The sequence below is a fragment of the Scylla paramamosain genome, chromosome 13, assembly GCF_035594125.1.
Source record: "Scylla paramamosain isolate STU-SP2022 chromosome 13, ASM3559412v1, whole genome shotgun sequence".
Taxonomy (NCBI): domain Eukaryota; kingdom Metazoa; phylum Arthropoda; class Malacostraca; order Decapoda; family Portunidae; genus Scylla; species Scylla paramamosain.
In genome coordinates, this window is record NC_087163.1 from 6,461,438 (window position 1) to 6,473,247 (window position 11,810).

Consider the following 11,810-nt stretch of genomic DNA (forward strand, 5'->3'; position numbering starts at 1 on the left):
CTTATTGATAGCATAGAGTAAAACATTTCATCAGGGAGAAAAGAAAACTTAATTCAGGTGGTCAAGAGAGCATGGAAGGTGAAGTTGTAATGATACTACAACCCTATGAAGCTTAATACTATATCTCACTTGTTAAAAATCAGTAAACTGGACCACTACAAAAATAAGTTATTGTGATAAACATTTATAGCTATGATTAAATAAGATCTATATGTGACAATGGTGCTACTTTGTTTATGTCAACTCACAAGAAGCTGAGTTTCATAATACAGTGACTAAGGAAATGGCAATGATGAATGAGTATGGGTATGTACATGTAAAATCAACAATGAGGGTGTGAAAGTCAGCTGATCCATCTACACTACTGTCCTCACTACAAAAGCATAATTATGTCTTCCTATCTAGTAGCCTATTCCTGTCTCTACTAACCTACTATAAAAAACTTGATCACATAATATTAGGATTCAGAGTTTAACACACTCTCACAAATTTTGTATTCAGTTCTTCAATTCAGTATGGAGAACAATATTTGGAAATGGTAATCTTACATCATTAAACACTAAGTACTTCTCTTCCTTCAACTCATGTGCAGTGCCATGATGTGAATACAAAAGTAATTGCTATTATTTTTAGGCCTGCTCATTTTCATGGATTTCAGGAAGTCTGTTTTGCAGTGCTCTGATCCCTCGCCATTGGATCAAAACAGCCATGGACTTCTTAATGCCTATTTGTTTTCTGAGGGTCAAGGTTTGAGTAACCTGAACATTACTAACTCTCATCCTTTCCTTGGACACCCTCAAAATACTTCTTACACAATTTCCTTGCAAACATTAAAGAAACATTCTAAAAAGCTAAACACTTGTATAAAAACTACAAAACTTATCTTAAACTCTAAATATTTCCATTGCAACATATGTTGTTATAAAAAGTAACAACAGTGTTTTAATACAAAGTGCATGTCAAGCTTATATATACAGAAAAATGACAATTCATCTAATGTGTGGAACTGATCTAAGTTTTTTTCTTTCATTGTTTCTTGCACTGATAAAATAACACATATGACAATCATAACTAAGCCTTATGAAACACATTAAGTTGCACTCTACAAGACTCATATGAGTACTACTTTTGTGGAAATGCTAAAAAATATTTGCAATTTGCAATTAAACAACTGAACTGAGGTGCATATAGTATTAATATAATATTTCAAATATTGTATGTTATTTGCTATAAAGTGCCTATATTTGTGAAGCATTGATATTTTTGTTATAGTAACAAGTATAAAAGATACTGGATATTTATGGAATATTAGAGAGAATTAGTTTTTTTGTTAATCATGCTAGTCATGCTAACTTTGCAAACAACAGCATAATGAGAAATGAACAGTATATATCAAACATTATACCATTCTTGACAATCTTTCGTTACCACACCAATGGTGGCATAATAACCTTAATATATCTTCAGAGCTGAAAAGAATGACCCACCTGTATCACAAACACAAATAGAGAATCAAGTGTTTCTTCCCTCTGGACTCTTACCTTCTCAGTCTCTACCTCCACATAGACAAGATCACCAACTGCCTCATTCATAGATTTGGCACATTATTAAAAATTATGATTCATATAGTATAGGTCCATGTGAATCATGCTTAAAGATGCTCTTTGTTTATCAGTGTGCTGATTATTATCAGAATTGAGATGAGGAATGCTGTAATTTTCATACATTCAGTGCATTGCTATTCACATATATGTATACATACCATGGATGCTGAAAAAACACTCAAATATATATATATATATATATATATATATATATATATATATATATATATATACGAGTATATATATATATATATATATATATATATATATATATATATATATATATATATATATATATATATATATATATATATATATATATATATATATATATATATATATATATATATATATATATAAGCATAATAAATTATTACAAGAGGATAAGAAAGCTGCCAGGTGTTATTTATATGACAGAAATAATTCCATGAAGGGTGGTGAGTCAAGGAACATTTGTATGGAAATCAATGCACGTCATTCTCTCATCTAGGCTCTGCATTAGAACAATCACCCAATTAATCATCAGCTTGTCACTATTTCTGGCGACAGTGTATTGCCACTTTCACTAATACATTGAGGCCCTAAGATATGATTCAAAAGATCCACCGTATCCTAGAAATACTGTTTTTAACCCAACATAACATTCACTATACTGACTTTATTCTATGGCTTCAAGATTTCAGTTAATTACCACTTTCAAACTTAATTCTTAAAACAGCCTGGAGAAAATAATAAAAATAAAATAACATAAAATAAATAAATAGATAGAACATACCCCACACTTACTTTTGCTGTTTGTATCATGTTCTTATACAGTGCAGTGAAACAACCTGATAACAAGGCATTAACATTGTCCTTATATAGAATACTTATTCATTTTACATCATAAGAATGTAACACTGTTTGGTTGTAACAACGCACAGCACCAATTGTGTACCTCACACAGCTGCTTGTTTTAGTACAGTGTGCTGCCTTCACTCAGCCGCCAAAGCCTATATTTTTTACTGCATTATATGAAAAATTAAGTCTAAGCATGGACAACAATGGCATCTGTTTGTCACATTTTAATTTCATCATATGTCAAGGCCTCACTGTATGTGTTTGAATGCTTACAGTTGTGTATGATCTTGTATTATTCAAAATACTTATTATATAATAATGGAATCAAGCTATAATTCAACTTGCCATTTATGCGATTACAATGTTTATGAGGTAAAATAACAAGTGAGGTAAGGATGTCCCTGGTGTGTGGGAGCTGGGATCATGGGGCTCACCACACAACAGGTATATACCAGCAAGTTAAAAAGAAATATTTCATAGTTCTGAACAGAAAGTAAAGCAAACTTTGTGACAAGCAAAAAAAAAAATCCATGCTCAGCATGTTATGTTACCCCAAGTGGGATGAAGGAATCTTCCCACAATTTCTCCTCAAAAGCTAAATTATCTATTTTTCATCATCAGCTCATGGGAACTGGTAACAAGCCATGCCATTTGTGAAGCACACATTCACACAACCTGATGATATGAACTGTAGATTTATGCTCAAATGAATCCTGGTGCAATTCTATGCTGAATCACTGCATGCCATCCTAACTTGTACTAAAATATATGCTGATGGTGGTGGTGGTGGTGGTGGTGGTGGTAGTGGGCCATTCCTACCAGTTCTAGGGGTTCTCACTGTCATCTTCATGACACAGCCATTTTACTTCCTCACTACATATGTCCCAACAATTGTGTTATCGACAGGAATTCTGTTTGCTCTTGTCTGTATTTGAACCAGACTGAATTATGATATTGTTTTACATACATACTTATATCAAACCAACTCTTAAGCACCAGCTGCTGCCCACTACCCCTGCATAAACTACAATCAGCTGGGCTTGCAAGGGATGAAATTATACCAAGATGATCATTTGATACTCACAGTTACCCACTAACTGCAAGTTTATATTGATGGATGGATTAACATGTGGGTATAAAATTAGAAAATTACTGTCTTATAAGCCAGTAATTCCAGAAATATAACCTACTTTGTTAAAAATCTCAAATTTAGAATATTCTAACATACATCTCTTCTTTATTTTCCCAAAATATTTATGAAAATGCCTTCATTACCAAAACCTTTTTCATGTATCCATACCACACATATATGGTGAAGGCTAAACAGCTCAAAACCACAATTTCACAATGCTCTGTGACCAACACAATGTATAAGGTCACTCCCAAGACCTCTCACAAGACCCACTAGACACAATGCAAGTATGCATCATACTCAGCAGCAGCCTATTAACCTCACTTGACTGACCTTCACATCTCAGCAGAAACACAAATGCTGCAGAAACCTAGGACAAAGCCAATGTTATAGTGCTAAGGTGTCCTTGAGCAGTTTCTTGATAGTGGTAGTGGTGGAAGGATTGCTGGGAGGAGAGACAGAGTAGTTTACCTGCAAACAAATCAAACACATTATATTTACCAGTCACTCATCAGCTACTAATAATGTCTTGATTTCATTTCTGAAAGTTACAGAAAATATGTAAAACAAAGCTTTTCTAATTTCTAATTAAAACTATTATAATACCCTCATAATCATACATATAACTCAGCTGAAATATATATATATATATATATATATATATATATATATATATATATATATATATATATATATATATATATATATATATATATATATATATATATATATATATATATATATATATATATATATATATATATATATATATATATATTGAGGGTCCATTTCACAAAAAAATAAACTGGTTTGTTGACATACAATTTAATTTAAAAATCCTTGCTACCTGTTAGTTTTTCAGCTGACTAATTACAAAAGGGGCAATGACCAGAACATTTGTGGTTAAGTTTAAATTTGTGACAGCATGAATGAAAAAATGGCCATGATGAAGTGATGGGCTTGAATGTGTGTCTATCATACAGTCATATGACCTTGCTGGATTCAGTATATGTCTCAATGATAAGGCCTCATCAGTTTTGTTTCCTTGGAAAACTGACAACTCATTACAATAATCTGATCTGTCTATGTATGGACTAGTTCACATATATAGGAGAATTCTACTCATACTGGCCTCTTGAGCAGGCAGAATCAGGAGCACTTCATCTCGTCACCTCTCCTCTAACTATCTGTCTTCAGGCTCTCTCTCATTCCCACAGGGTTGTATCTCTTACTATCTTCTATTGGTGTTTTCATGCTAAGTACTCTTCTGATCTTGTTAACTACATGCCTACCCCACTCCAATTGCCTTGCTGCACAAGGCTTTCTACTTTTCTTGCTCCTATTCTGTCCACCTCCCTAATGCAATGGTGACTCTGAAACTGCCTGATTAATTTTTACCTACCATACATGACTTACAAGAGGGAGGCTTTAAGACATTTCTTGTAATTTTGGATATTCTTTTGGACTAACCTATTTTGAAACTGGCATAAAAATTTACTGCTGTTTTGTTCTTGGCTAGAAACTGTTGAAGAAAAAGGCAAAAAGGAAAGGGAAGGAAAGGAAAGGAAAGAAAAAAAGGAAAAAGAAAAATGTGTATACATATAGTTAGGTCACTGCTTCCAAATCATATTTGAATGTGGTGATGGACCCCAACAAACCACAGACAAGTCTGTTATGTGGAGTAGAAAAACTAATATCATGTGAGCAAGTGCACTGCTGCCACACACAGTGATGTGTGAGTAGTGAGAAGGGCAGGCTGTAGTTGCTGCCGCCATACCCAGTGATGTGAGTTGAATGAGGAATAGGACAGGCTGCAGCTGCTGCTGCTGCCACCATCCACAGTGACCTCAACAGTGAGCTTTCATCAGCTGTGTATGTAAGCAATGGCTAAGTGTGGGGTTTTGATGATTCTTACTATACTGTGCCAGTTTTTATGCATTATCCTTTTGATGTTTTATGAACTCTTACATATTTAGTGCCTTAATTTACACACACACACACACACACACACACACACACACACACACACACACACACACACACACACACACACACACACACACACACACACACACACACAAAAAAAAAAAAAAAAAAAAGTACTCTGGAAGTATTTCATCACAATTTTTGAGAGGCCTCTCTCAGTCAGGTCGAAACTATGGTCCTTTTCTACTATTGCCTTAATTAAAACTATAACATGGGCCAATAATGAAACCAAACTCCAGCATTAACAGCAACCTGCCTGTTATGTATGTATGTATAATATTCTTACCTTAAAAAGAAATGGCTGGACATCAGGATAGTTAGTGTCATAGATGTAGTCAATATCTGACTGGTTGGGCGGGGAGGGTATGTAGTCATGTCTGTTGAGTGTGTCCGTGATGCGAAGGAGGCGCTCACCAAGGGTCTCACCAACCTTCTCTCGCCAGATCTGCCGTTCTGGATAAACAATACAAACATTTATATCACATATAAAAATTTCATTGGGAAAGTTATGAAACAAAGACTGTATTTTTACAGAATTATCTTGGTAATGAAATATAAAGCTATTTTACCCATGAATTTCATATTTCTGAAATTCACTTTAATCATTTAAATTCCTTCATATGCAGGTGACATCCAAGGTAAAAACAAAAACAAATGAAATCCCAAGGCAAAGTAACAACTAACAACAAATAAGTTGCATACCTGACACAATATGATACTATTCCCAATTCACTATTTTTTTTCACACATTCCTACACTTTGCTGCATTTCATATTTTTCTCACTGATATGAAATCATACATACTAATGTATTTAAACACAGTTTTCAACACTTTCCAAGCATATGTTTAATATCACAGTAATCTTCACAAGAAAGAATTCAGATAACTTTCTATATAAATAATGCCACTCCTTTTTCACTCTTACCAAGTTTGGAAAAATTATTCCATCAAATATTAATATTTACCATGCTCATTGTTCAAGGAGACCACATTAATTCTGAGGGTCCACACCTCCCAGGGGATACTTTCTGTGGCAAAGGGCCATCTGCCACGCTTCCGTTGGTAGAATTCTAAAGCAACCTGTGTAGCAAATACATGTCATGAATGCAAAGAAGTTCTCCATTTTGCACAATGTATCAAAATAGAAGCTACTAGAAAATTATTTAATAAAAATCCTGCCTCATGTAACAACCATTACAAGATCAAGATGTTTTATTGTACAGTAATCCCTCAGCTATCGCGGGTGTTACGTTCCAAAACCCCTGCGATAGGTGAAAATCTGTTTAGTAGAAACAGGGCTGCATTCAGTAGCATGACTCTGGTGGCCCAAGGTCAGCCAAGTCACCCAACTGAATGAATTTCAGCACCTCCCAGGATACTGTAAACAAATAATTAACATTGCCATGGAAATAGCCACATTCCACCTAACTCTGCAGCAGTAAACATGTGGCTGACACTTATCCACTTGTCGATTTGTATTACAGAGCACTTGCTGTCTTCAGCAATGAGGTTCTTGGTGAAGATCTGTTAATTAATTACCCATCCCATATTCCTTATTTTCATTCTTTTATATATCTAAGACTCTGTACTTTACTTACTAATGCAAGTCATTGTATGTATGCGGACAGTATTGCACTCATCTGCAATAAATGAGCGAGCATAACATCAACACAAGTATGGCTAGGCAGCCATTTTTGTTGTGATGTCATCACAGCACAGACAGCACCACCTCTTCACTTATAAAACCTTTTCTACACTCTTAAACACTTTTAAACTCAAACTTACTTTCAGATACATCCTTATGTATAAAAATTAAACTCGGTATACTCATCTCTGAAGCTTCTACAACTTGATTGATGATGATGATGACAGTATGTGCTATTCTTTGTTTACTCATCTATGGTACACTACATATTTTCCTTTGATATATTTTTAATTAATGTGTTAAACAGTACAGTACTGTACTATATCTTTATTTTTATTTATTAATTTATTAATTTTTAGGCTAGAAAATGCTTATTTCATCACAGAAATAATTCAAATCTAAAAAAAAAAATATAAATACTTATCAGCTGCAGAACTCTGCAATATGCTGATGAGTTCACAATATAAATTTACATATATTAGCCAGAAAAATTCATGATGTACTGAGGGCACAATAGATGAATGCATGAGAGATGAGGGATTACTGAATCATTCATTGCTTCATTACATGACTAAGTTGGCATTTGGTTAAGTCTTAAAAATATAAGGACACACACCTGCCCACTAGGAGGTGCATCTGGTGCCCGGATGGCTTCACAGAAGCCACTAACTTCACGGCGGATGCTTCGATCTAGCTGCTCTGAGGAACATCGCACCTGCAAGATGGTGTTGTTTAGTCTATCTCATGATTACATTACAACTCTGATGGTCACAGCAGGCACATTTCCAGCCTTGTGTCTTCTCTTTGACCACAATTTCTGCATTAAGTTGTCTCACTTTTTCAGAATTTTTATTTTTTTTTTCTGAAGCTTGTAACACAGTTCAGAACACCAATAACTACAAACATTTTCTTAATATGGTATTCCATGCCCTCCTACCTCTGTAAATCACTTATGAAAGATGATGAACTCATAGCTAAGTATCGCAGACTTATAAATACATGAAATATAAATTTTCTTACATCATCTGAATCCAACAGAGAATCTTCATGAAGACTTACATATGTGAAGTCAATGAAGTCACAGTCCACATCTTGGAATCCAATGGTGCCAACCGCATATGTGTTATCATTTTTGTAGTGGAATTTTCCTGTAGATCTATGGAAGAGCAGTGTGTGGAAAAGACTTAGCACTGCTTCATCCACTTGCCTCCCCTCCACATTCTAAAAGAAACAAGCATTAAGAATATCTTATAATTATTCTCCTTCACAGGCTGTCCATCGTTAATCTGGCAATCTGAAATTCATTTCCATCACTTATCTTGGCAGGCTCTCCATGAGCATAATCACTAATTCCCAAAGTTGACAAAACCTAGATTTTTTAAGTGGTACAAGGGATATAACAAGGGTGACATAAACAAAATTCTCAGGACCAGTAAACTGGATAGAACAAGAAATGGTAAATTTTTAGATTTAGACCATAATTCCCTTATCTCCCTAATCTAGTCAGGGAACCCCCCCCCCTGCCCCAGCCCCTACCCAGGGAAACTAATCTAATGTAACCTAACTTAGCTGTGGGGGGGGGGGGGCTGCACCTCCCTGGATCCCCCATCAAAGATCCTAATGGACTCAGTAATCAGCCTGTTAGTACCAAATAACTTGGAAGTTTTAAAAGATGATTAGATAAATCTATGGATGGGCATACAAGGTAGAAATAGGCAGGTATGCTACATACAGGGATTGCCATGTGTAGGCCTGATGGCTTCTTGAAGCTTCCCTTATTTCATGTTCTTAATTGTTTTGTGGAACTATTAAAAATAATAAGAAAAAATAAAATAAAATAAATAAACAAATAAAAATAAATAAATTTAAAAAATTTCCTTTCAGTTAACTTTATTCCCCTCAGTAATCAACTTTTGGTGAGTCTGTATAAAATATTATAAGAGCAGGTAATGGCAACCCCTTTATATCATGGAATTATCACCAATATGGCAATCCTTAGGTCTCAAGGATCTCATATTATGAAGTAATGAATTAAATGCATTTTATTTATTTATTTTTTTTATGCACTTCTGTATTTACATCCACAATTAACTTTTAATCTGCTGACCTTCTAATCAATGGCCATTTGTGGTGTAAGATGCATAATGCAACGAGATGAGGGATGTATGAACAGTAACCAGAACATTAAAAAGATTATGGAAGTGTTATGAATGTTGAATATTCAATGGCTTACCTATCTGTACATCATTAAGAGTTAGAAGACATTGTGCTTGTTATGCAAAATGCTTTGAAAATTAATTTTCTTGTCTAGTGATGTTTTATCACTTGTACATATCTCCCCTGAGGGGAGATAAATACAGATAGACAGAAGTTTCCATCTGACCAAGTCCACACAGAAGTGAATAGGGTTTTTATCTATCTAAGCCAAGGAAACCAAATGGGTTCTACAAGGATCTGTAAGCCAATCACTACTTTTCCTTACATGTATTAGTGACCTCCCCAACCATATGACTTGTGTAGAAAAAAACAACAACACACAGAAAGAGAGGGATCAAATGATGAAATGATTCCAGACATGGGTTTTAAAATTTAACACAAAGTGTAAAACATGTTCAAGAGTGGACTCTAAAGGAAGAGTGAATAAAAATAAAATGGAAAACAAGCCTAAAATGACAGATCAGTAAGTACATAATCTCATAAAAACAAAGACTTATAAGGAACATTACAAAATGTTAACATTCCAGAAGAAATAAGACACAATAAATTAAAATTTGAAAATTATATACCTCTACCCATAAAAAAAAAAAAAAATTATCCTTAGTGAGGAATGCTAATAAACACAAATTTTGAAAAACTTACAGCTTGAATAATCAGTATTCTACAGGATAAGCCAGAATTTGAATTGCTGCAAGTAGCGAGACGTAAAACTTAGGAACCTTATTAATAAGTGTCGTGTATTGTCCAATAACGCAATTAAACTACACTTAATAATGGTAACAGGCACGTCAATGTGAAAGCAGACATCAATAATCCAGGAGGCGTTGGTGGGGTGCTGAGTCAGACAGGAGGATTGCACCACCACCTTCACAATGGGGGAAGTAAACATTGAGCCTTTCCAGGTCCGCCACATTGATAACCAAATAATTCCCTCACAAGTTTCGTTTACCAATATTACACTACATTCACCATGTTCCCCTCACTTGAAGGTGGCAGTGGCAGCAGTTGGCACTCGTACAAAGTAAGGAAATAAATATAGAGAAGCTTAAATACTCACTAGTTCGAGGACCTGCGTGTTAGCGTTCATCTTGGCTTTGTTTTGGTGCGTCGGGGAACAGCTGACCCCCTATGGCAGCCGTCACGGGGCTGCCGCAATACCACAACACACTATCTGCAGCCACAATAACACTGCAAGTTAAGGGCATCACAACGATACTTTAAAATTCAGATAAAAATAAAGGTTTAATATCAAGATGAATGCAAAGAGGACAATATAAACTTTATCTGCAAGAATACAGTGATGAATTAATACTCACTAAAACTACCTATAGACAGAAAATTTCAACAGTTCGCCATGATTTATGCCATGTAAATGTTTTTAAATAAAGGTAAATACAAATGATACTAAACATATATGAAATGAAAATAATGTAAGAAAGGGATCATTTCAGCAGCGAGATAAGCAATATACTTTAATCGTGTTGTGCACACATGGTAACATTTAAGCCATAATTAATTTAATGGTAAACTTGTAATATAAAACAACTTATGAATGTAGAGAAAGAAAATTTACGTGCGTCTGCCTATAGATTAGTTATGCTTCATGTATATGAGAGAAAACGTGTATTTCCAGGGAAAACTGAAGGAACTGAAGGCCCTGAAAAAAAACAAAAAACAAGGAAAGCAATCAACGCAAGCACTGAACCTTGCACTGGACGATACCTGACTTCGTAACTGGAATGTTCTAGTCTCGAGGCTCGTTTACTGACTTTTCGAGGGATTCCCAACTTCACTGTTCCTCTGAAGATCGTGACATACATACAATCTCCTCTTGAAGTGCAGTAGTAGGTCGGTCAAGGACGCCTAACACCCACTTGAGCCACAGTGATCTCATATGGTTCACCTGGGAGTCGTGTAGCTGAGTGTGCGGTCAAGGGTTCGATCCTAGACTGTTCCCTCTCAAGGTTTCAAAATACAATCGAGGCATAACTGACGATGATTCTCCTTAACACACACACACACACACACAAAGAGAGAGAGAGAGAGAGAGAGAGAGAGAGAGAGAGAGAGAGAGAGAGAGAGAGAGAGAGAGAGAGAGAGTTCAAACAAATTATACTATGCTGTTCATGTCTTGACGGTGAAGCGGTTGATTCAACCTTAACTCAATAATCCATCACAAATTAAAGCATTACTCGCCATCAGACACGCACTATAAACACACACACACACACACACACACACACACACACACAAGAAATGCCTCTCGGGACAACTTCTTAAACGGGGGTGAAGAAGGTGAGGATAACACTATAATGCTCCTCACGTCCCTCCCTCACATCAGTAGTGGCACACAGCACCCCCAACACAACAGGCGAGGTCTGCTGC

General features: G+C 35.3%; 1 protein-coding gene across 1 annotated transcript; it reads right to left on the reverse strand.

The window, feature by feature from the left end:
* Positions 1-2,467: 2,467 nt before the first annotated feature.
* On the reverse strand, positions 2,468-11,296 carry LOC135106385 (autophagy-related protein 101-like). The gene is made up of 7 exons (XM_064015349.1): positions 11,148-11,296; positions 10,483-10,596; positions 8,268-8,429; positions 7,825-7,923; positions 6,529-6,643; positions 5,849-6,015; positions 2,468-4,047 (listed from the first exon to the last, which is right to left on the reverse strand). Exons 2-7 carry the CDS (start codon positions 10,510-10,512, stop codon positions 3,964-3,966), a joined length of 657 nt encoding a protein of 218 aa, XP_063871419.1. The 5' UTR covers positions 10,513-10,596; positions 11,148-11,296; the 3' UTR covers positions 2,468-3,963.
* Between the last annotated feature and the right edge of the window lie 514 nt (positions 11,297-11,810).

Coding starts and splice junctions, on each gene's coding strand:
- LOC135106385 (XM_064015349.1), bottom strand. CDS start 10,512: ATGAACGCTAACACGCAGGTCCTCGAACTA. Junction 8,430..10,482: donor ACACGCAGGTCCTCGAACTA/GTGAGTATTTAA, acceptor TGTTTCTTTTAG/AATGTGGAGGGGAGGCAAGT. Junction 6,644..7,824: donor ATGCACCTCCTAGTGGGCAG/GTGTGTGTCCTT, acceptor TTTGCTACACAG/GTTGCTTTAGAATTCTACCA.